The 25,460-nt window shown below is 40.8% G+C and overlaps 1 protein-coding gene across 1 annotated transcript in view; it reads left to right on the top strand.

Annotated features, from left to right (window-relative positions):
* The window catches only part of TRABD2B (TraB domain containing 2B), a 300,543-nt gene that overhangs the window by 159,575 nt on the left and 115,508 nt on the right, over positions 1-25,460 (top strand). The window contains exons 2-3 of the mRNA XM_085308191.1: positions 2,610-2,756; positions 20,902-21,076. Of these exons, the coding sequence (XP_085164317.1) occupies positions 2,610-2,756; positions 20,902-21,076 (322 nt within the window). The remainder of the gene's footprint in view (positions 1-2,609; positions 2,757-20,901; positions 21,077-25,460) is intronic.

A 25,460-nucleotide genomic window follows, 5' to 3' on the forward strand; every position in this document is an offset into this window, starting at 1 on the left:
GGCCTCTCATCTCCTTTGTAAACTCTGATTAACTCCTCCTCTCTTGGGGATCATTTAGTGTCTTATCAGAAGTTGCCTCTTCTGCAACTGGGCACTTAACTTCAAGGAACATATAGTCAATTATCGTTAAGACCTCTAACCCTCTGCGAATCAGACTGAAATCAGCTAATATGTTCCAAATTTATTAGGAGTAGATAGACCCAGAGCATGACTGCGTGAGACTTGTTTCCTCAGGAAGCCAGAGTGAAAGATAGCATAGAGAATACAGTAAGGATTTGTTTAGGTTGTCCTAAATATTTTATCATAAAACACACTATTATCTTCAGGATTTGGTAGTGTGTATATATGTGTATGTATTTTTCTCTGTGTGTGTGTGTGTGTGTGTGTATGCATATACATCTATGTATGTATATATATCCAGCAACATCCATTGTTGAAAAAACAAAAAAGAGAAAGCTTTTACTAAAAGCTTTTTGGGAAAACCTCTACTCTCACTTTTCCTATCAACATTTCTCTAAGCTTTTATTTTTATTAATCAAAATGTTTAGAATCCCCAGGAAATCCTGGAGTGAACCATTTCCTCTTCAAGCTGTAGCCCTTGGGGGACAGTGAGGGAAGCTCAGATCCTTTCAAAGGGTAGGAAATCTTTAAACTGTACTTTCTGCAGATTTTTTAAATTACAGAAAAACTAAGTTGAGAAATGCTTATCTTTAGACTGAAAAGTTTGAAAACTGGGAAAGCTCTTTGTGGGAAAGCCTGAAGGGAACCTTAGATGTGGACAAGGAAATCTTTTAGGCTTGGATCTTAAGAGGGAACCAGTTGCAGAACTGAGGTGTAACAGGTTCAGTTGAAAACCTCTCTTTATATTTTCTGAAGTAAAATAAAAATAATATTTGCTTTCCATAGCTAGAATTTGTATGCTAGTTAGCATGTAACAGCTTTGTATTAAGAGACTGTTATGGGGTTAGGTTTAGTGCAGTTGGTTAGAGTGTGGTGCTAATAATGCCAGGGTCATGGGTTTGATGGGCCTGTATGGGCCACTTGCTTGAGGGCTGGAAGAGATGATCTCCAGAGGTCCCTTCTAGCCTTACCAATTCTATGATTCTAATGTACTGGAGATAATTATGCATTTTATTACTACTTTTAAAATTTCTCAGGTCAAGTTTGTTGTATGCATGAGGTTTTGCAGAAGTAAGACCAATTGACTGTTTTGATTCCTTCAGATAAATTTCAATGGGAAATTTTTATTAATAAACAAATAAAAGCTTCCATATTGCAAAGGCATATGTACATCGTTAATTTGAAACTCCTCTGGGGTTCACTGCTTGAAGTGGGTTCAGTTGCTTAAAGTAAAGCATGTGGGTAAGGATACAACTGTGTCACAGTCTGCAGTCTAGCTGGGCCAGTTGGAGCTCAGCATGGGTTACTCTATCCAGATTTTGAGATGATTGTTATTCACTGTGATTAAGAGTGCACTGTTATAAATGAGAGAAGCTGAAAATGTGGTGAAATATGAGGTTGAGGGATGCAAGAGTTATTTTTTCATGAAAAATAATCTTCAAGATGACACATCAAAATAACTTTTCAGAAATTGGAATTCACAGTTGCCACAGATCAGTTTCTTCTAGGAAATGTGTGTTCACTTATTTCTGTAATTTGTGATAAACTCACTGTCTTAACTGCTGTGCTTTTGATTGCTCATCTACTTTTTTATCAGGTTTCCTTGGAGAATTCTTGGAAAGCTGAATATTGAAAGCTCAGACTCAGTAGTTCAGTAATCAGTATAAATCACTCCCACAGTCCTTCACAAATATATAAAAAGATGTAGTAGCTCACATGGACTTTAGTAGCCTTTTATGTAATGCAAGAAAAAATGTTGGCTTTATGGACAATTTTTCCTTGATTATCCAAATTTAGATAGTAAAGAGTGCTTTTGTTTTCTCTGTAAAAGTGTCCATTTCATATTTTCAAATTTACTGAGGACACTCTAGTCTGCTGCTGCAGTATGACAAACCAGTCATCCACTATCCACTTCGCAAAAGGGTAGGTGGAGGGGGAAGGCTGAAGGAGGGAGACTAATAATGAATTTTAATTCCTAAAGTTTCCGGTATTATTAGCATGAAGAAAATCTCCATAATTTAAGTGTAACTTCAGAAGTTTAGAAGGCTTTGATTTTTATCAAGAAACTTCCAACTTAGTTTGGACTTTGAATTTAAACTAGTTTATAGGAAAGAGACAACGAAAGTTCCCTAATTTGATGGCTTTTATTCCAGTATCTTTCTTGTGTCCAAGTTGTCCACAGATTTAGCTCAGAGGTCCTCAGACCACTTTGGCATAATGATCTCCCAGCAATATATGTGTTGTAAAGCAGTTTTTGGTGAGGAGTATCAAGGGCCATTAGCAAGGTCTGCAAGCAGATAGCCTTGCTTCTGACTCCCCTTCCAGCTGGGAATGCCTAAAAATCAGTCTTTGTTACTGTTGCATAGGAGGGGTCAAAGGACCTCAGGTGGGACTATCCGAAGGTTTTTCAAAGTTTGACCTCTCAGGCTTTGCTCTTGTGATTTCTAAACATCCTTAACTCATCCCTATTTTTGTTTGAATTTCTGCAGGTGCTGTTTGCTCTAAACCAAACTTTACTCCAACACGAAAGCCTCCGAGCAGGTAGTTTGCAGGCCCCATATACCACGGAAGATCTCATCAAGCATTATAACTGTGGAGACCTGAATGCTGTCATATTCAATCATGACACTTCTCAGGTAAGCAAAAGTGTGGATGGGCCAACTGATTTGAGGATAAATCAGCTGTTGTAGACGTGACAGTACTCTGCCTTACCAAACTGAGAAGTATCCTTTCGCCAAATCCTTGATCTAAAGTCTTCTATGCTGGATATAATGTCCTGTATTCATTAAAGCACTTGGCATCTGTTTTTATCAGGTAGTCACATACATAGTTCCCCTCGGCACTGTATCTTGCATGTATCATATGACAAGAGAAAATAATTCAGCTGGTGAATTGAGGAACAGAGTAAGAGCCTGGTATAAGGCCTATCAGGTGCCTATAACAGAACAAAGACTAATAATCCGGTCTTGCGATCATCACTTTTATACCATCTCCTCTTCTCTCTCTTCCTTTTGGTGCCCTATTCTTTCATTCTCTCACTAGACAAATGAGACACACATGGAGAGGGGTTTTTCCTTGGTATTGCTTTGGCTCTGGGGAAGTGAACGATTGGAAAACTTTCTGAAGAATATGCCTGAAAAAAGTCAATTATGGATGTTTGTGAGGCTATTCAATATAGTCCCCTCATTGAGGGGGGGAGCAAAAAACTTTATAATATTTGATCTTATATTTGAAGAGGAAGTGAGCCTTATGTAAATACTTTACAAAGTAAATAACTTCTCAAACATGTCGTAATTCAATGATTTTGTATGCGTCTCGGGCAGCCCTTCAGTCTCTGTTTATCTTAGTTATCCAGTGCTGTTAAAGACTCTCAATGGAGCTGAAATCAGCCCTCCAGACTAGTCTAATAGTTCAGAGCAAACTCTGAGATTCTCATTTAATATGTAGGTTCCTGTTTCCTTTTTCCTGTTTATTCTATGGAAACTTAGTCTTTGAATGTCATCTTCTACCTCTTTTTTTGACAAATGCTCCCAAGTTCCTGTCTTAGGTGCAGTGACTTAGTGGAGGGAGCCCATGTAGGTAGATAAGTTATTGTATATATTGCCAATGAGTCTATTAGATCATGCTACCAGTTAACCATTAGTAAGTGCAAATCAAGATAATTTTGTGACCTCGAGAGAGAACTGAGAAAGGGTAAGACAAGTCTATCAATCTAGGTAGAGGTCTCTGAGACATCTTAACTATCTTTCCATTGTTATCTTGAGTTGAACAGGGCTCTGTGGGTCACTTATTTCGTAGAGGAAACAGAAAGGATAACTGCAGCCTCAACCTAAATGTAAGATAGCAAAGTCTTCCAGCCATGCTCCATGACACAGATGTTTTTCTAGAGGTCCTGTATGGTGCTCTCAAAAAATTCTACGTGGAAATACGCAAGTCCACTGCAGCTTTTTCATGGCATCTGTTGCAGAACTAAGTTACCACTTGATGGGAGCAGAAGGACAAAGGCTTGAACAACTAGAGGTTATTAAACTTGAACAAATGGTTATGTGCCTCTTCTTTCTCCCTATCTGTTATGCCTATCCAGCTATAGCTTTCAGGAAGCAAAGTGAATGATAATGCATAGAGTCAAATCCTCTCGCTGTCCCAGTGAATCAAGAGAGTGAAGCATTGATTAGCATGACTAAGTGGGATGTAATAGATGGCTAATGTGGCAGTACTAAAACAGAAATCTGTTGAGCACCAGAAGCTTCTGGAACTCTTATTTCTGGAAAGTGGTACACTGAAAAGTAAAGGGAGAAAGCAGCTCAGATAAGAATATTTCTGTAAAGATGTGATGTGTGAGTTCAGAGAGGTGGAAAGCTCAAGACTTCACAAGACCTTGGAGAAGGCAGCCATTGTAACTATTCCTGTAATACGTAAACACAGCACATGAGAGAGGCATAATGATTTTTGGAAATTGGACTTGGCCATGAATGCAAAAAATGGACTACTGGTAGTAGAATTGTGAAGACAGTCCAGGCATCTGAGTGTCCTGTCACCTTTTAATCTCTATTGAAAACTGTGTAATTACTCCAGCAATAACGCCTGTGTCCCCGAGACAAGTTCTGACCATTCACATGGATTACATTGATTCAAAGACATACAGTGATTTGTTGACACAAAATCCTATAACAGACCTGTGTTTTAGACTTGAGAGGAACAGCGTGCTGTAAAAACTTTGATCTCTGCAAATTCTTGGATCAAGTCTGAATTTAAAAACAGTGTGGAAGAAAGAAGAAAGAAACCAACAGCCAAATGGAGTTCAAGAAATAGTGTTAGTCATGATCCCAGAGCGTACTCAGTTGATAGAGATTATAACACTTACAGGCCGTGGAAAATTAAAATCCCTGTATATATATTAGTCCCTACAGAACTCTAAATGTAGTGGAGCATTTTTCTCTCACGGGTTGTTGCTTTTAATTTGGGTAAAGAGGTTTTTTGTTTGCTAGTGTTTTTATAAACCAGCTTTATACTGTTTATTTTTAATTACAAGCAGAACAAAATAGAAAATTAAAATGTAAAGAAACTCTCTGTTCAGGTTAATTTTTGCCAGTGGTGGTAATTCCAAAGTTTATTCTGTGTGGTTTTTTGGAAGGATGATATCTCTGCCATAGAGACTCTTTGCCATTTGGTTAGCAAATTAGATTAGCCTGAATTAAGTATTACGTACAAAGCATTCCCCATGAGATCCTTCTCTTGAACCATTAAATCTAAGCATAGTGATTTATGGTGTCACAAGAGTCTATTACAGGTCTCATCAGATGAGCAAAAAAAATCATAGTACAAGTGTGGAGAAATTATAAAACATTTCAAGTTAGACATATCATCACTTAACTTTTTGGTAAGCACCCACACCAGTCATGGGAAGCAAGATGTCAGAGTGTTTCTAGAAAGCCAGCCCATTCCTCTATAATATCTGACAGCTAAACGAGCATTTCAGAGGTCTGAGAAGTCCTTGCAGCAGTGGTACCATTAATGCAACTTTGAAATGCCACATAGAAACAAAAACTCAAATTGAAGGGATTTTTGTAAGACTGAAGGCCTACGTGAAGGATGGAGGCAAGGAATTCAGCTCTGTACCACAGGGTCAAGCAGACCTGCAGGGGTCTGTGGTTTGCAGTCTTTGAGGATTCATTCTGGGCACTGCTTATGAGGTTACTAATCCCTACTCACCCCTTGAAGGTTAGTGGGAGCTGCAGAATAAATGTAAGCCTCAGAGCCATTGGTTTAGGTAGCTGTCATACACTCACTTAAGAAACAGGCACTGAAAAAGTCACTTGTGGGGGGATGGTAGAGGGGTGAGTATATCTAGGTGCAGTAACCGTCTGCGTTCCTCTAGCATGAATCTGGGGAGAATGAGCATCTTTAGTAGAGGTCTGCAAGATGCTGAGGTGCCTTTGTAGCAAAGTATGTCCTAGAACAAAAGGAAGGGACAGAAGTAGAAATAGTAATGCTGTTGATTGTAGGTGCTTTGGATGAGTTTCTTGATCCCCTTCAGCCTTCCCCATGTGAGTTTTAGGAAATGGTGTAGTTTCTCGGTGTCGGTCTTGTCAACTCCCTTGACCACCAGGAGGAAAGAGCAGTGTCCCAATTGGACCCCTGGCAAGGTGATATGCAGTCTCGGTGCAGCAGTAATAGAAGGGACAGGTGCCAGAGAGGGAGAGCCCGGAAAAAAGTATCACCTAAACCAAAGTGGAGAGGCTGAGCATGGCAGGTCAGAACAGTGCCTGCTCTGTGGGAAGGGAAGGTCATCACAGAGGGTGGTCGTGACCACGCGAGCCCAGCACTAGTTCTGCAGCCCACTCCAGATTCTGCTCTTGCATCGCACAGGGCCTGGGGAGCCCAGTATAGCCCAAATTGGACAGATGTGAGTGAGCCCCCAAGTACTTCCTGTTTTCCTGTCCCAGAGTAAGAAGAACCGATGACACTGGAATGTTAAATAAAATCCTTCTCAGTTGCAGTATTTTTTCTTTTTTAATTAAGAACAGTGAAAGGGGGGAAACACCTCTGCTTTCCTGTCGTTATATTATATTCCTCATTCCTTTCTCTTTTTTTCTCTCTAAATTTTGTTTCCAAGCATCATTTTTCCAAACGTATAAATCCTTATTTAAACTTAATAAAACTTTAAAGGAACTGAGTTCATTCAGTTAGACTATGACCCAAGAGTGGAGTAGGAAACATCTCTCCTGCAATTACAGTCTTCTGCAAACACTTGATTCTCCTGTGACTCTTTCAGTCGAGAGACTTATGTTGGAGTTTCTGGGAAGAGAGTCAAAATGATACTGAAAAGAAAATATTTCTAAGTTAAAGATAGGGTAGGCGTGTTTTGCTTTTTCTTCAGACTTTTTTTTCTCTCTCCCAGAAGAATTCATGGTTTCTTTCTCTTCTTTTGAAGAAAAGTTCTCTAGAAATGAGGAGAGGTCAATTAGATCAGCAGCTTTGAATTCTGTGTTCTGCCTGAAGCTCTCAAAATGGACTTCAGATCAGTATGTCCAGCATCAGCTGCATTAAAATGCAAAAATTCTGTTAGTGTAAAATCAGAAAATTACCTACCTCTAGAGGATAATTCTCCCTAACCTCAGACAGTTAAGAAATTCCCTAATGATCTGAAGCTTTGATGAGAACAAGTAGGGAGCAGAGGAATTTCTTTTGGATTTTGTTCCCTAAATCTGATGTAAAGGTCTGTACTTAAACATTTTAAATTGATAGCTCTAGAATTTGGGGTTCAGGGATATCTTGCACCAATTATTTCCTGTGGTGCATCTTGAGATGTTCAAGATTTTTTTTTAAAGGAGGAATCTGTAAAGCAGATTTTTCTGTCAGCATGAAGTTTACTGATTCCATGTTTCATTGCATTCCTGTTGACGCTTTATTAAGTGAGAAGCCGAAAAGTAACGGCTGAATTTTTTTCTCTTTCAATTCTTCCTGAAAACTTCACTTCTGATTTCCATCTGTTACTTTTTCTCTGTCTTCAACCCTTCTTCTGTCCCAAGGAAAGGCACCTCTCCAAGAGAGGACAGATTCTCCTCTCATTACTGATCTGGCATGTCAGAGGCGTGTGGCTTACTGCATACATTATAGACTGTTTTCCTCAAGCCAGGTCCCACCGCATACTTTCTTACCATGTTATCAATACAAGGCAAGAGCCATACCTGCTGCTTACAAAGCATCTGCCATGTAGGGTGCCTTTATGCTGTGTATGTGCTTTGGGCCATGTTGAAAGCCCGATGAACTAATTGAGAATCTTTACATGCCCTCGGTAGGCTTTGTACAAGAGTCAGTGGGCTTGGCCATCATCAGGATACTAAATCGAAGAAATTCAAGCCAGTGAATAACCCAGTTACAGGCTTTATGTTCACCTGAATACAATGGCTACACCTTCTTGTTACCAGGAGGGAGGCAAGGTCTTGGCTTCATCCTGTGGAGACGAACGGTCTACACAGTGAAGTTGCTTGTCAGTCGCCACAGCCTGCAGACTTGCTTTTCTCAACCCTTTTTGGGTCCTGAGGGCTCACTGTGCCTATTTCTTAAAACTGCACCCATCAAAAACAATTAAGCTTTTTGCATAACTTCCTAGAATGACATCAGGAAATCCTGAGTTACCTCTGCAGTTCAAAATACCATGCATTCGTGTTGAAATATAGCATTTTGGTAGTGAGCATTGGCTTCTGAAAAGCATGTGATGGTCCTGATAACATGACAGTTGAGATCCGTCAGCTGACGCCATGTCAGCATAGTCAGCCTCCCTAAACTGGAAAAGAAAAGTTTTGGTATGTCACTTTGTGCTACGCTAGCTGTTTACAAATTGCTAGGTTGTCTTATGTACTCCTTTAAAAATGTTATCATCCTGCATCTAAACCTGTCCTTTAAGATTTAAGGGTCTGATAATTCTGATTACATCATTAATTTGCCCCGTTCTCATTTTGGATAGAATACAGCTGAATTTCTGGCTTGCTTCTCAAATCAATGAAACTATCTGTGGAATGCCCTGGTTTCAGTAAATGCAGAAACACACAGCTGAGACCATTACGCAGAGTGTTGAATGATAAGCAGACTTAATTTGTCCAAGGAATGCAGTTTTATCTAGGGCAAAGGAAGATAAATCCATAAAACGAAGGCTCAGCTATTGTAATGTAACGCTTTGGAAACATCTTATCCTTTTCAGCTGTAATAAAGAGCAGACGAGTTGGCACAGCCTCTTGTCCTTCCAGGGGGAGTGATTATAGGCTTTCCAGCGAAACAAGTGCAAGGTTGTCCTGGGTGCCAAGTGAGCTGGTCCCAAGAGTTTCTTCTGGGTGTAGGCAAGAAGTAACGCTTCCATAAGCATTTTTTACTACTGAAATCAATGGCAGTGCCAACATTGCCTGTGTGTTTGGCAGAACTGTATTTAATGTGCTCGTTCAGAACCGCTTGTGCCCCTGATAATGAGCAGAGTAAGTGTCTTCTACCACTACCTTCTGCTCTTTGGGCTGTGGAGAGGGATGCTGCTAGAGAGAAGATGCCTTCCCGTGGTTTAGAACTGCTCATCTGTCATTATTGGGTTGCACTTTCTTTCCACTTAGCCTGAATCCCAGTTTTGTGTCTTGGTATATCATGAGCATTTGGAAGTAGGCAAGCAGAAGCAGAGCCAAAATTTTGAGAGTCTAATTTTTATATTATGTCAGAACCAGATTCTAGATTGGAACAATATTATATTTTATGTGCTTCATAAAATTGGTTACAGATCCAGATCGTGAAAGTTAAGTCTATTTTTTGATGATAGTGCTGGTTGAAACACATAGAGAATTTTTTGTTTGGTTGGATTTTTTGAACAGTATGGAACATTTTCAATTTTCATTCTACAGTTTATGTAAATAGGTTTTTGCTTGATATTTTTCTTTGCATGTTTGCATTTAGAGTTCTTAATTTCGAAATTCCTTCCTTCCTCTTTCCAGTTTCTGTGGAGAAAGTGATGGGAAAAAGAGGAAATAAGTAGGAGGAAAAATGGGAACAAGAAAATTAAAGGTAAAGGTTGCCATGTTAGTAGAAAAGAAACACTTTCGGCTACTGAAAATGGCTGAAGCATGTTAAAAATTTTTAAGGATTTTTGAATACTTGTATTTACTTGTATGGGAATTCACTGTAACAGGATATGAAAGTGATTGGGGGGAAAAAAAGCATTTGGAATTCCAGGTAGTAGCGTGCTGCTTTCAGTACGTTTTTGTATGTTTGCAGTAAAGCCTTTACACTAACCCCTGTTTTCAAAGAACTAGTTTATAAAGTGTTCCTTGGAAAGACTTATTCAAGAGAAATGAAAGGCTTGTTAGCTTTTTAACAATATGTTGTGATTAAATGCTGTTTGGCCTTTGTGTTTTATCCAGAAGACATTTTTGTCACCTTATTATGAGGGAGAAAAGAAAACAAAGAGGAAGAAGAGGGGAGAGGGGGCAAATTGATTGACTGACTTGACAGGATTTGAATTCAAATGTTATCCAAAAAGACTGTGGTTTTGTGTTCTCGTTGTCTGACCAAGAATTGTTGTGGCACTGTTATTGTGGATTACACTGGAGGTCAGGTTCTCTTGTGTAAGCCAGTTGTGCCATCTGATGGTGACTTCAAACCTGCAACTTCTGTTTTCTCCTCTAGGATCAATGACTGCTGATAAACACAGAGTCAAAGCCAATACCATTCCACCACCTAACTGCAAATAAATTGGTTTGAAGGGTAACTAAGCATGATTCAGTCCCTACTTCACTGATTTCATCTGAGTTATTCCTTGTTTTTCTCCTGGCTAGCATCCATTCCATTTTGAAAAGCTCTCTTGGAGTCGTTCTATATCATTATTTCCTGTTCTAGGCTTCTCAAACAATCCCAGCTTAAAAAAAAATCAAACTAGTTCTGAAGTCATTATCCAGTTCCTGACAGATGCCTGCGAGGATAGAAAGCTTGGACTAGTTGGGTTGGGGTGAGCCTGAGATTTTGCTTGGAGTGGCCAGGAGGGCAGTGCTGTCTCTTGGCACAGCACCGTGTCAAGGTGTCCGCTCTGTAGGTCTCAAGTCCAATCCAGCTGCTGCTGCATTCTTAACCAGCACTTCTTTTTAGCCTGCTTTTTTGCTCCTTGCTAAATTGCCTGGAATTTTGCTGGCATTTTACAAACTGTATCTTTTGGATCGCACTTTACTTGGGTTAAAATTATGTTGCAACCTTAATATAAACAGTGAGGCTTTCTCTAACATCTTACCAAATGGGGACGTGAAGAAACTGGCTAAAGAGCCTTGAACAATGTATATTCATACAAACCAAACCTGAGTTTGTACCTTCTACTGACCAACTCCCAGTGTTTAGCAGAAGACAAAATGAAAAATATTTTTGGAAGAAGAATTGGAAAGCTTTAATAAACCAACCCCCAAACCCAAACCTTCTGGCCACAGGTTTTTCGCTTTATTGCCCTGCTGTGTCCTTTGATCAGTATCTTTACTTGGGTGTCATGGCAATATAATAGGTGATGGTTTTAGTGTCAGAACAAAAACAATTTTTTTATTTGTTGAAGGAAACAAAGCATTTGGAAGTGAAATAGAAAAACTTGAACTTTTCCATATGTTTGCAAGCTTGTGAAAAAAATGGCCTCAAAAAAAAAAAAAAAAAAAAAGTTAAAGGGTTTTAAATAGGGCAACAGTATTGTTAGGTAGTTAAAATCTACCCTCCCCACTGAAACTCAAACCTCCATTTGCATACACAGCAGGCTTGTCATCCTTATTCAATTAATGAACAGGTCCCTGTAATCTGGTCCTAAATATACACTGCATAGTTGGGTGAGGCTTGCAGAAAGGGGGCTGCGATCATTGTTCTGACTGTGTTTTGTTAAGACTTCTTTAATCAAAACATTCATTCAGATAGAGAGGCCGGCTGCATATTTTGGCATGGCTACCAAGGGGAGCAGGGCTAGGGTGGGGAAGGAGGCCTGGGGGAAGGGAAGGCTGGTGTTGGGCCTTTTTTTTCTTTTCTTTTTTTTTTTTTTTTTTAAGTGCTGGAAAGCAACTATTTAACTGTTGTGGAAAAACAAATAGAAAACATACATGGAGGTCATGACTTCTCAGAGATTTGTTGAAAGTCTTTTAACAGCGATAAAAGTATCACCCTCCCCACTCTTCTCTCAAGCTGTTTAAGAGATGAAAAGTCCATCCTTGTGACTTTTCTCTCTCTTTTTTTTTTTTTTTTTAAGTATGCTTTCCTTCAGCCTAACTGTATAGGAGGAGAATGTAAAAACAGTCAGGGCACATGACTATAGTTGGGCTAAGTGCTGTTTGGGAGAAGAGCACCCACAGTGTGGCTGTGGGGGCTGATGGGAACGGTGGCTGGGCACATGAGCTGGGGCTGAAGGTGCAGGGACACATGCTTCCTGGTGCTCACGGGAGCTGCCAGCTCTCCCTGCCTGCTGACAAGTTTAGTCAGGTGGGGAATGGTGCCTGCAGCTTTTGTTTCACCCACTGTTTTTTTTAAAAGCATCCTGTATTAGCCTTGGAGAAGGTAAGTCACTGTCCTTCAGCCTACCTTGTTCCTTTAGGTCTTCTCCCATTTGTAATTCTTCTCCAGTGATAGTTAGATGCTCCAGTGGCTCATAGAGCTGAACTAATTGCAACTGAGTTTCAAAGCTCTCTGTATGTTCAAGTTGCAGAGATGCCTGAGCTAGCTTTACATTGTGTAGACCAATCGCAGGAAGCTTGCTGGTGTGACCTGCACCATGTAGGAACCGTAAGCAATGATACAAGAGGGCTGTGGGCAGGGATTAGCTCCCAGCCATAGCTGGCAGCCCAGAGGTGCTCTTGTATTTGCTCTTATACTGACTTTCCTTGTGCTCTTTTGGATTTCTTTGTCCTTTTTCCCCTCCAGTCTCATCCAGACATCCTTAATAGTTTTTTGATGCTGCCCTCAGCCCTGAAATATTGGATTTATGAGGGGAATCAATCATTTCTTCCTTTTCTCCTCTTCCTGCCTCTGTTGGTGCCTGGGAAAAAAGGTATAGATACACTATTGGGGTTGCGTCCCCTGCTCGCAGCTAATCCAGCCTTGTGCTGCTTTTCTCTGAGACAGTGGACAAAGGAAACTATGCTAGGAAAGAGCAGAGCCAACTTCACGGCTGGTCTCTGGCATGAAGGCTGAGCTCACTGACCGTCTCCAACAGCCCGAACTTGATAGCCGCACGGTGATGCAGCATACAGGTGTGAGAGACAGGCAGACCTTAACGTTGGCCTCGGGAGTCCAAACACCCACTCAGAGAATGAAAACTCAGACCCTTATCAGTGCAACACATTCCTTCAGCCCTGTGAAAGTATTTGTTGGCCTTTAGCTCAGAGAGAATTTGACATGCTTAACCAAAGCAGAAACGCTCAAAACTGATGTGCCCAAGTTTGCAAAGAGTCAGCCAGAAAATACATGATTTGTGACACCCCACTCTGTTTGCTCCTGGTTCACTAGGCTAGGCTTTTTGCTGAGGGGAAGACAGCTGACCCTTTGCCTTGCGGGTTTTCAGTGTCGTTTCCTGCTTTCAGAGGTTTAGGATACTATAGACTCACACTAAGCCAAGGGACATGATGGAAAATCCATTCCAGCAGTGGAAATGCTGAGTTAGTCCAAACCCTAGCAGCACTTCCTGAAGTGCTCCCTGGAGCAAGGATAGTTATGGCAGCAGAGCATGGCGGGCGAGTGGGTGGGCAATCGTGGGTGGGAGAAACACGACTATTTTTTGATGCACTCTCAAAACATCAAGGCCCTGGCTGCAGTGAGCATTCTCCCTTGAGAGCTGCTCTGCTTCCTGCAATGGAGCAAGAACAAAATTTGATGAGCGCAGCTTGGGAATATGTTTAAGCATTCTGTGATTTCCAGTCAAACTAATTCTGTATCCAAGTTTGGTGTCAGGGTATACTTCTAACAAACCATTTCAGCAGGACAAAAATCCACCAGTTTAGCACACCTAGCCTGACTATGTCCTGTAAGATGTGCTGGACGTGCCTGTAATGTAATGTTCTCACCTTCCAGTTCCCTCTGTTATTCCATTGCTCAGCCAATTTTATGGTCACTTCTAACTCCGTAAAGTAGGTAAACAGATTTGTCAGTCTGAATCAGCTTTACTGTTCTACTCCAGTATCATGCCACCACTGGTTCGGTTGCAGGTTATATATAGTCCCTCCTCAGTGACAGGCAAGATGTAACAGACTTCCCAGCATCAATCTCACCTTGGATAGATGTTTGCCCTGGGAAAAGTAAATGAAGGATGGGACTTACTTATCCTAAAATTCAGAGACTCCCTTTACAGACCACTCAAGCTTTTAATACATTCCTTTAAATTTTGGTGCTTAAAAGAGAGAATGTTTCACAAGCAGTGGGTGGTAAAGGGTGAGTTAATTGCCTAACATGCCCTGAGCTGTACACAGTTTTGCAGAGCTCCTTCTTCATTTCCATTTTGCACAACATGCTGGAAGCTGATTGTCTTGACAGCTACCAACTTTAGGCCAAACCAGATTAACTAGACACCTCCCTCCTTAGCCAACAAAGGTCTTCGTCAGGAGGAAACTCTGCAGCATTGGAGGAAAACTAGCAGAGCTAGCAATGGTGTTCGTCACTTCAGCAGCTGCACTCTCCTCTTGGACGGGCTTGCTATTGCCGACCCTTTGCTGTGCACTATTTGAGTTCTTCAAGTTAGAGGCTGTAGTAACTGGATATTGCTCTTCCAGATGTCAGAAGGGTCCATAAATCAGGAGGAAACAGGTGCCTTCCAAGTCTGGAGCCATATATTTTGCAGCACTTCAGTAAGAAAAAGACACAATGCCCTGTTGAGGCCAGTTAACAGGAGTGTATCCTCCCATCATAAACGAATGATAACTAGGGCTGAGAGCTCAGCCTCTGACCCAGAAAGCTTTGGTGTAAATTTAGGGCTGTTGGTTTCTCAGAAGAGCTGGCAGGTTTGACGACGCTGCCCCGGCTCTTTGGAAGCCAGCGTAAGCTGTGCTGTCAGCTCTGGTGATTCTTATCGTCACTATTGTTTCAGACCACATAAAAGTTTCTGGCCTATGTGGTTGCAAAGAGTAATCTTTCAAAGTGTGATGCCTTACTTGTCTTCTGGCCTCTGCCCACATAAACCTCATAAACTAGAAGATTAATAAAAAGAACTGAGTCTTTTTCATATAAAAAAGTAACGTAGTCAGTGTGATCTGGAACCAATTCCCTGCTAACAACCAGGGATAAAGATTATTAGTGTGGAGGCAGGGTTGTTTTGCTGAGGTGTCCTATCGGTGAAAGATAGATGGGTTTTGTATTTAGCTGCTCTACTGGAGTTCAGGAAGTTGATGGCCAGTTCTCTGCTTTGCCGTAGACTTGCTCTGTAACCATGAGTGTGTCCACCTCCATTTTCTGTATTTTCCCTGTGAACTCTCTGGGGAGAGAGGCGCATGTAAGGCATACAAGTAGATTCCTGTGATGAAGAGATTCCCCCGCATAGATGAGTGATGATTCTGTACTTGCTGACAGCAGTTAGAGTTTGAACTCTGAATGCAAGATGAGGTTGGAAACCCCTTAGTTTTCTGCTTACTAGGAGAATGTGTGGAAAGAGGATTTTCAGAACTGGAGAGGGTTGATCAAGACAGGAGAGAAGATGATATCTGGAAAGACTTTACAAAAGGAAGATTTTAAAGGGAAAATCAACCTTGATTTTCCTTATTGGCTTTGTTGTCTAAGGTACCATGTGCCTAACCACAAAGTGGGAAATCTCAGTCCAGTCATATGACCAAAGGGCTATGAGGGAATACCACGGTTGTGGACACTAGTTGTCTCTATATATTTAGAATCATTTTATTTCTAAAGGGGGTTACTGAGAGGACAGTATTGTCCATGGCAGTGGGGTTGGCTTCCCATTTCTGTATCTCAGCTTCCTCTTCTCCACCTACAGATATGAGTAAAGACTATCCCTGCCTACGGCCAAGCAACCTCATCCCACTAACCACACCACATAAGACCATAATATCTAGCTTTGCTATGCTGATGTCCACCAATTGTACCACCAATATTCAATATTGATGGTACTAGTTTTTCACTGATACAGTTGCACAATTTGAAAGCATATTCCAGAAATAGGCTAGCATCACTGGAAGAGAATAAGGCTAAATATGTTACCAGTGATTTGGGAGTACTGCTCCGCTGCAGCCAGTGGATCCAAAGCAGGGAAACAATGTTAACCAAAGTTGGCAGTACTTAGATGCGTCCAAAAAAATTATTTTCATATAGATATCGGCAACTCTCCCCCATTGTGCCTCTGTCCAGAGAACTTCTCTCAATATTAAAAAACAGTAAATAAAAAAATATTCTCAAATATAGTTCAGTGTTTATGAAGTTGCAGTTGAACTTTGGCAATAATCCCTAGCAGTTTGTTTGTTTCTTTTCTTTTCTTTTTTTTTAATTAAGTTAACAGTGATAAAAGGCTCCAGACCAATTTATCTTCCTTCTCTTTTTCTTTGTATCTGTCTCTGTAGACAGAGTTGACAGCCTAGCACAGATTTTGAGATATGGCTGCTGCAGTTTTCTAAGCAAAAGTATGTTGTTAGTTCTTATGATAATGATTGCAGCAGAATTCCAGCCTCCTTCCACAGCGTACTTATGGGAAGAGCAGTTACTGCTAGGCATCATCTCTGACTCTGGATCTTCCTTTAGGTCCTGTCTAGATTCAGCCAAGGCCTTTTATGTAAAATCTGTTCTTAAGTAGGAAAGTCTTGTTGTCCCCATTTTACAGATGGGCTTTTGAGAGACAGGAGGAATAAAGCCAAATGCTTCAAAGATATTTAGTGGAGGTTAAGTGCTGAATTTCCTTTGAAGGTCTAAACCCAAATGACAAGCTTGTGATCATGCAAGAGATATATATCACCCATGGGAGCGGAACCATTTTTTCAGGGTAGTGTCATAACCACCACACAATCCTTCCTCTTTCTTCTGCCTAAAGCTCCCACTGACTTCAAAGGTGAAGAATTATGGCCTATGTCCCACAGCACTGTGAACTCATACGTATGTGCAGAGCTTTACCCACACATATATTCCATCAGGGACACTGATTCAAGTAAAATTATACAGGCCGTATGTGTGGTGGAGGTAATTTCTGCAAGACTGGGACTTAACTCCTTTTCTGTTCCCATAGTCTCTTTCTCTAACCTCAAAAGCTTGACTGAAAAATGCAGGATGTACATAATAACACCAAGGCTGACACCTAATGATTGAGTTTGGAGACAAGCTATACTGTCCATAGGAGAGCTGTAGCCAAAGGTAAAGAGGAGTATCGTGGCATTTTGTTGGACTACTTAAAAAAAAAAAAAAAAGACAAGAAAATAATTGTAGCTAATTCAGTAAAACAAAGTATTCTTTCTTTTGAACACCTCTAACTGAAATATATTTTTGAGTTTTTATGGGAAATATATATAGTGTAAGATATACAGAGATGTAGTTGGCTGGATTCTCAGAAAGGCAAATAGTCTGTAGAGACTGGACAAATAGCTTGTAATTATTTTTTTGTCAGGTGCATCCACTGCAAAGTTAGCACACCTCAGGAGACGGATAGCCCTGGGTTTTTCTGTTCATTTAATTGCTACCTTTCTACATGAGCAGCAAAATTTGAAGTTAGAGTTTTTTAGTGCTTCCATCATCTATCCCACTGCAGAACCATTTAAATACTAGCAGTAGTCAGCTATTATCTCTGTGGTGGTCAGTCCCTCATACATTGACACAGTGAATGTCTCATGCTTTCACTGTTGATCTAGAAATGACAAAGAACTATCATTAAATATTAAAACTATGAATTTTTATACTGAATTGAAACAAAAGTGATGAAATGGAAGAGGAAAGGTGTGCCTTTTGGTGCGTTCTTCAGCCCATCCCTTTAAATCAATGGATTTCTTTTTTTTTTCCCCAAGAAAAACCCTTAAATCCTAGCTGCAGTAAACAGCTTCCTAATTGCTTGTGACTGTTTCTTTACTTCCTGATCCCTGTCTGGTGGTTCAGAATCCAAAAGGTTTCTTAAATCAACAGGAGCAGCTGCCTTCTGGAAGTCAGACATGGTGTATGTCACGCACTGGGGAAAGGAGCTGAGATACAGAGAAGAGGGGAGGTGATTAATGGGGCTGGTGTCGTAGCTCAGAGTGTGGTTGCACTACTGTGTACAGCCATACTTACTCCAATCATTCATCTTCTGTCCTCTGCCACACGCACAAAAAAGATACATACACACTGTCTTTTTTGCCTGTGATGGTAGTCATTAAAAATACAAGAGCATAAAAGGTGCAGAAAGATCTCGAGAGGTGATTACTTCTCTCTTGTTCTTTGGACAAGCCTGAGAAATGCTGACAAAACGCAGTTCTGAATTTGAAGTTTCTTTCTCTGCCCTTAGCAAACTCCTTCCCACAGAAGGGAAAGAAAGAAAAGGGAAATGAAGGAAATGACTCCATTTGGTGGACTGTGTTTTAGGTTAGGTAAGGAAAGGGAACAAACTGGGAGCAAACTGTGGACATAGGATCACAAGTGATGGAGTTGCATGAGCTAAAGGAAGACACATGCTGCCTTGGCAAAGACTCTCTTGCTCAAGATCTTAACAAAAATTCTATCCTTGGGCTGTTCAAATCTCCATCATTAAAGCTTTCGCCTAGTTGGACTGCAAGAAGCCATTCCATTGTCTAACATTGCTACTTCTACCTTGGATAAGGGCAGGTTGTCCATGTGGGCAATGCAGCACATGCTTCCCCAGAAGCATTGCAGGTGATTCAAGACCAGGTCCCCAGCAGTGCCCAGCCTTCGCTTCCCTTCAGCCAGATGCGGGACAGAAGAGACTTCCCTTTTGTGGGTGTTGTGCCTTCAGATGTTCTCAAAAAATTTCACTTTCCTTTCCAATCTCCCAGAGCTTCCCTGATTCCTGGTGCAGCTGCATCATCCTGCTACCCTTTAACCCAGGGTCTCAGTGCAGAGGAAGTACAAAGGCTTGTGGTATCTATGTGGAACCAATTGATTCACAGCTTTGCTTTACAGAGGTTGTTGCAAGTGTGAAGTGGCTGCTCATTCCTCAAAATTTTTGGATAAAAATCTCCTCTTGCCTTGCACTATGATTTGAAGCTGCTACATCCTTTACTATTGTACCTAGCAGCAATTTTTTACCTTTCCCAAACCAGCAAGCTGTTCCTGCATCCCTTTGAGACAAATGCACGTTCTTGTCAGACAGCGAGGCAGCTTTCTTAACAGGAAACTAGTGTCTCCAATAGGTCTGGCTTAACGGGACTATTGTTATTTGCAGAGTGCTGGCAAAGGGCTAAACTGAGAACAAGGTGCAAAGTATTTGCTTGCTCTGAGGAGTTTACAAGATATATTGGAGAAGCCAAAACATCCTAGAAAGCCCAGAGGAAGGAATGACTCACGGCAATGCAATGAATCTCTAAGGATGGAGTCTCTGTGAGAAGTCTGGTGATTTGGCAAAGCAGGTTGGGAAGTCATCATGTTCAGAGAATCAAAGGTCCACCTGGTCTGAATAGCCCAACAGGCTAGTGTAATTAAAACAGGCAGGTTTCTGTAGCCAGCAGCATTAACACCAGCCACCCGTTTCTAGCTAAGTTAACTGGGTACAGCCTTTGATGTGAATCCAAAGTGAGACCTAGCCTTTCTTTCTGAATATGTGGTTAGAAATATCAGCTACTGTGTCCCATACACATTAGGAGAGCTATAGCTGAGGCTGCAGAGAGGAAGCTTCAGTGAGAGCCACTGGGAAAACAAAAATTAGTTCTTTATCTAGCTAAGACTTGCTGAAAGCTTTGGGAGAGGCAATATGAGTAAAGAGGATGGGAGGAGACAAAAATGTTTGTGACAAAATCATGTTAGGTAGGATGTTAAAGTTACTGCTGTTGGCTAAGTGGGAGGGTAAGGTGTGGGCTGAAAAAATGATGACTAAAGGCAGGATCAAGAAAATAAGTTCAGGAATTTGCTGTAGTAGAAAACCAGAGAGAATAATACAAAAAAAAGAGTTCATGTATCAAATATTTAAGCACACTGAGTGAGGGATGTTACCATTATGGCCTGTGCATGCAATATCGTTACCACTGACTCAGATTAACACTGAAAGTCCTGGCAGCTTTACATGTACCCTGGGACTTGGAAATCTGAATCTGGGTTTTGCAACTTTAAGCTGCCTTCCAATGATTAGTCAGAGCAAATCACAGCAAGGTGTTTGGGTCCTGTAAACAGCTATCAAACATTATCCACCTGCAGCCTTTCTCACTGCATGTCCCATAGTGGTAGACCTTCAACACCCATCATGTAAAAACAACTTGCTTATCCTAATATTCAGAGATTTCTGGCTTGTTTGCCCCTTATAGCTTCAGTCTTGGTTCATTCCTAGTTCTGCTCCCCTCACTAGAATGAACCTTAGGGTTTTCACCTCTCTCCTGTGATTATGAATGTTTCTCCCCACAAAAGCACTGAATAGAGGAGCTATTCTTATGGAATTCCCTTATGGTCCTAGGAAATATCAGAAATATTCTAAAGATTTGTGTGTTATAGTGCATGATCTTCCCTGGTGAGATCTAATAGCATCTGAAGTTATGAGAAAGATTAGCAGTTTTATTCTGTTTACGTCTTCCTGTATCTGGATTTGCTAACCTTTCGTATTTTCTTAACTGTTTGGGTTATTTAAAAACAAATTATACAAGCCAAATCTTGCAGTTCTTACTCAGGTTTGGTGGCTTTGGCTGAGAACAGATTCAGGACCTGTTCCTTTGCTACTTAGCCAATGAACTACATTGAACAAGGATAGAGAGCACAGTTTTTAGTAACTCATCCAGGGGTAGTGCCTGAACCCAATCTGCTGAAAGACAGGGGAAAGGTTAACTTTTTCTTCTAGCCAAAAGTCAAAATTAGCTCAAGTTCTATCTGGTAAAATGTTACCCTCCTCCTTTTCTATGTTACATTTTGCTGTGCCCTTGCCAGATTAGGAAAAGTGCCAATCCCCCCCCCCCAAAAAAAAAGAAAGAAAAAACGAAAAAAAGTATAGAAAATAGTTGATACAACTCCAAACAAGCTCTTGTCCTCTGGTTGTTTTTAATAGGCTGGTGATGTTCAGGTGGTTCAAATAAAGTTAGATTAAAACTGCCAGTGTTTTGAGAGTAACTTTCTTACAAGCCCACATCTTGTGCCTGTTATCATTAATAGCGTCTGGTCTTTGTGCCTGAACTATGGCTGCACTCTCCTTTGCAGGTCCCTAACTTCATCAACACAACGCTCCCTCCCCATGAGCAGGTGACGGCTCAGGAGATTGACAGCTACTTCAGACAGGAGCTCATCTACAAGAGGAACGAGAGGATGGGGAGGAGGGTGATGGCACTGTTAAGGGAGAATGCAGATAAGAGCTTTTTCTTCGCCTTTGGAGCAGGTATGGCATGAAATCTTCTGTCTTATTTGGATGTTGTGATTGGAAGTGAAGTAGGTTGAACGCTTTAGGTCTCTGGTCTTGGAGAAAGGTGGGTGGATGGGGGGAAGCTGCCTTTGAAACAAAAAGTGTTCTCTTTTTGTCCATCTCAACCTACTTCTAAAGCACAGTGGGAAGGGGTAAGAAATGGGTCTGAGTTCAACCAAGCTGTGAATGGGCTGCTGTCCTTTGCTCTCTGTCAAATTGTACCTGGTAGAAATGTGAGGCTGTTAATACCTCTCACACTGTATGTTTGTTCACTTCCACAACCTCTTAGCTTCCTAGGATGTGTCCATGCAACAGTTGTATTTGTGACTGTGAGTGGTAGGACATGCTCATACTGCCTTTAAATTTGCAAGCTTGGGCACTGCTGTTGGAGAGACTGTGAAAATACAAGCCTTGCTATGGATTAGAGACTTGTGCGTTGCTGAGCCGGCCTGCAGTTTGAAACATTTGGGGATTGCTCTAGTTACACTCTCTTGATATTTACCTTAGCCACTTCAGTGGTGTACCTGTATAGAACAGCTGTTTTTGGCCTTTGCACAATGACATGAGGTATGCATGTGGCTAAATACCAGCTTTATAAATCATACAGTAAAAACCCAGTGTGTCCCTTTGCATGTCTTAATTTTCTCTGTGAGTCTGCAGAAGAAAGATATCTGTAGTATTTCTGTAAGTCTGTAGTACGTGTTATTGTCTCCTTTTCTCTCTTTCTCTTTTTTTCTTTTTTCCTTCCAATGGTATTATATTTATCTGCAATAAGAAGATAAATAATAACTGTTAAAACATCTGTTCAGCAGAATCCTTGAGCACTAGCTTAAGTGATTCTTCAAGTTCCCTTGACTTGAAGGCAGTCTGGGATTGTCATGCTGATAACTGATCCACTTCTACTCTTTGTACTCTGTCCTTTTAGCAATTTCTTATTTCTGAGAGAACTTTGCTTCTCATCCCATGACTCTAGCAATGAGCTTTGGCAATGACTTGTCTTTCACTACTCACTTTGGTGGGAATTTTGCTTAAAGACTGCAAGGTTTAGCACAGAATGATGCATCCTGATGTATTTATTTTTTTGAGTATATCCAGACTGAATTTTCCCAAACCTATTTAATCTCAAGCTTGTCTGATAATTTTTGTGAGAAATTGTACTTAACTGTTTTTACAGTAGGAAAATATATCATTGTGGTTCAAAATTAGATAGGGATTCATAGATGCTGAAACTGAAGGGTTTAAAAAACAACTTGTCTAAACCACGGCATTAGGTCCATCCCAGATCATCAAATACCGTGGCTTTGGTGTAGTTTCCAGTTCAGGAAATCCCTAAAGCAGTAATTAGTGGAGCCAAGGAGGAGAGACTGGGAATCACTGCATATTTGCCTTGTTTCTTGCACACTTCTCTGGGCATCTATCACTTGAGACAGGATCTTGGACTAAGCAGATTGTGGATGCCATGCACCATGGTTACTTGTATACGCTGACAGCAGGAACGAAGTTAAATGAACACGTACTACTTACATATTTCTTTCCTTAGAAAGTTGTGTCTAAACTGTGGAAGCTTTGGGCTTTTATTTTACCTAAGCACAACCAAGAACAGCCACCTGAAACTTATCCAGACAATTTCACTTGTATTAAAAAAAAAAAAAAAAAAAAAAAAAAAAAACATGAAGAACAGGTCCTGTTTTATTCTTTATTGTCCGTTTTTGGCTATGCTGAAAACAGCCTTTGTGACTGATTTTTTTCCCTCTTTTTCTCCTTTCCCCCTTCCCACCCCTCCAAGACTGAGTGTAATAAGAAAGAGCAAACACATGAAACAGGATTTATTGAAAATTTGGGTGGGGGAGAGGCTGAGAAAAGCTTTTGTTTGGCTTTTGGTGCTTTGCTCTGGTATCCCTTTGGTGTTTCTCACTAGAGCAGTCCATCCCTGCAAGCCATTCCCACTTTCAATGCAATTAATTTCTCCTCTGTTCTCTGAACTGTTTTTTCTTCATGTAACATGTACTGAGAAAGCTTTCCATTTTAATGCCAAAACTTTTATGTGGCATAAGCACAAGTGATTTTTTCTTTTATCATTCAAATGCAATTTTTGTCCTGAAGCATAATTGTGGGTGTGGAGTTTTTTGTTTTTTTTTTTTTTTTTTTAACTAACTGTATTTAAACAATATTTACCTCTTGAATTCTGAGTTATACTTGGTGCATGTGATTGGGCTGTGATTTTAAACATTTTTCAAAAAATGTGAGTCCCTGAGGTTTTATTTGTTTTGTTTTTGCTAAGTGAAAGGTGTTCTTGCTGAAAACCTTAGCTTTCATCTATTCCTATGGCTTCTGAAGTGCACAATTTAAGATACTCACCTTCAGATAGGACAGGCCTGTTAACTTCTGCACTAGCCTTAGACCAAATGCATTGCTACTGCAGACTTCTATTTCATTTTATTTGAGATGCCACATATTTAAAACTGGCATATGATGGAGGGGAAATAATTTGAAAAAATATTCTGGATGAAGCACCCCAAAAGATGAGAAACTCATCAGTATTGTTTTTACACTAAGCACAATCTCTCTATTAAACCATTTATTATTTGACCTTTTTGATATCCTCAAAGTACTTCTAACAATGTGTATTACTTGAAGCATTATGAAATCAGGAATCCAACTTACAGTCGCAATCATAGCCTTAAGGAAGGGAAAAGTCAGGTAAAACTGTGCTAAAGGAAGCTTTCTAAATAGACTGTAAACCTGTATGAGGAAAGGCGCACAGGGAAAGCCTCAGCGAATGCGTTCTTGCAGACTGGGGCAAGCTCTGAGGCTGTGAGGGGGTTCCTGAGCCTTGCACCTGATGTGTTTGGAGTCAGGCGCACCCTTGAACTCGATGATGTGATGAGAGTGCAGGGGCCCAGGGATGAGGTCCTGCTCTGACAGCGACAGTCCAGAGGCAGCATGCTGCCTGCTCCCTCCCTTGGCTTCTGCAAGGGGAAAACTGTGCATGGAGCGAGAACATGGTAGGTGGTATAATCTGAAGCTGCACTTTCTTATTCTTAGATTTTTCTCTTGTAACTATTCTCAGTTTTTGCAATGAAGAACCTAACTCTTTGCTAGAATAAAAGAGTTGTTAGATTCACCTGGCTTTGACAGTTGTATTGCATTTGCTGAATCAAAGTGCTGTTGTAGCCAAACCCTATAGGGTTGTGACTTGGAAACACCAGGAAACTAAAGTATGCTCACCACTGGACTCCGTGAGTTGGTTTGAGATTATGGTCACCCAGAGCACTGGGAAGAAGAGACAAATCTCCCTTCGCAGAGTCTGTTCGCTAAAGGACCAGTGGGTAGAAAGCCTTGAAGGCAGCTGAATTCACATTGTTATACTACTCCATGTAGCAATTAAAGATCTATGCCTTTGTCAGGGCGCTGTCCTGAGCCCAGTTTAAGATCCTTATGCCATGGGTGGATAGTGCACTGTTGCATAACAGTGGATTAGCCTAAGGAGCTTGACTAAGGCGGGAGACACGATGCAGATGTCTTTGCAAATTACAGTCTGGTTCAACTCATTGTATCCTTGTCAATGACCGCAGCAGCAAGTCCTTTTATAGACTCTGCCGGGAATAGATACTGTTGTTTAGAACAGGAAAAAAAAACACGCAGGGGTCATTGTGACCAAAAGCAGTAGTTTACAGGATGAAAGTCATGGCTGGCTTCAGCTGTAAAATAAGATGATATTATCCGGGCTGTCTAGTAGTGCAGAAACATAGCGCTACTGAGCTTGCGGTTAGTGCTGGAAGATGCTAGTGTCTGTCAGCAAAAAGTTTGGTCAGGAAGAGTTGTGGGTTTGAACTTGTAGAAACTCCTGCTGAGCTAAAACATGGTGTAGTGTAAGGCTTTATCTACATGGCAAAGAACTTCCTTTACCATCAGAAAAACCATAGTTGCTCAGGCGCGCAGTGAGTCCCCATCTGTCTGGATGATAGTGAGCAGTTGGTATGGAGGACAGGTGGAGAAAGAGGGGGAGACTTCTCCTTTTTAATCCAGATAACCTTCATGTGAGGTTACGGCCTGTACCCTGAGCTTGCCAGGTCTGGGAGTCCGGTCAGTGACTAGAAATATTCCCCCTGGTTTCGGCTAGGAAAGGATCAAGCCTTTGGAATTGCCTATAATTGGAAGGCTAAGGAATAAAAATAACATGGAATTCAACATGGCATGCCGCTTGGAGTGTAGCTGGCTTCATCTTCGAGAAGGTACTGCTGAGTTGTGTGGTGGTTTTCTATTATTTTTTCTATTTTTTCTATTTTTTCTATTTTTTCTATTTTTTCTATTTTTTCTATTTTTTCTATTTTTTCTATTTTTTCTATTTTTTCTATTT

This window comes from Rhea americana, unplaced genomic scaffold, assembly GCF_003343005.1.
Source record: "Rhea americana isolate MKP2758 unplaced genomic scaffold, rheAme1 scaffold_27, whole genome shotgun sequence".
NCBI classification, from domain to species: domain Eukaryota; kingdom Metazoa; phylum Chordata; class Aves; order Rheiformes; family Rheidae; genus Rhea; species Rhea americana.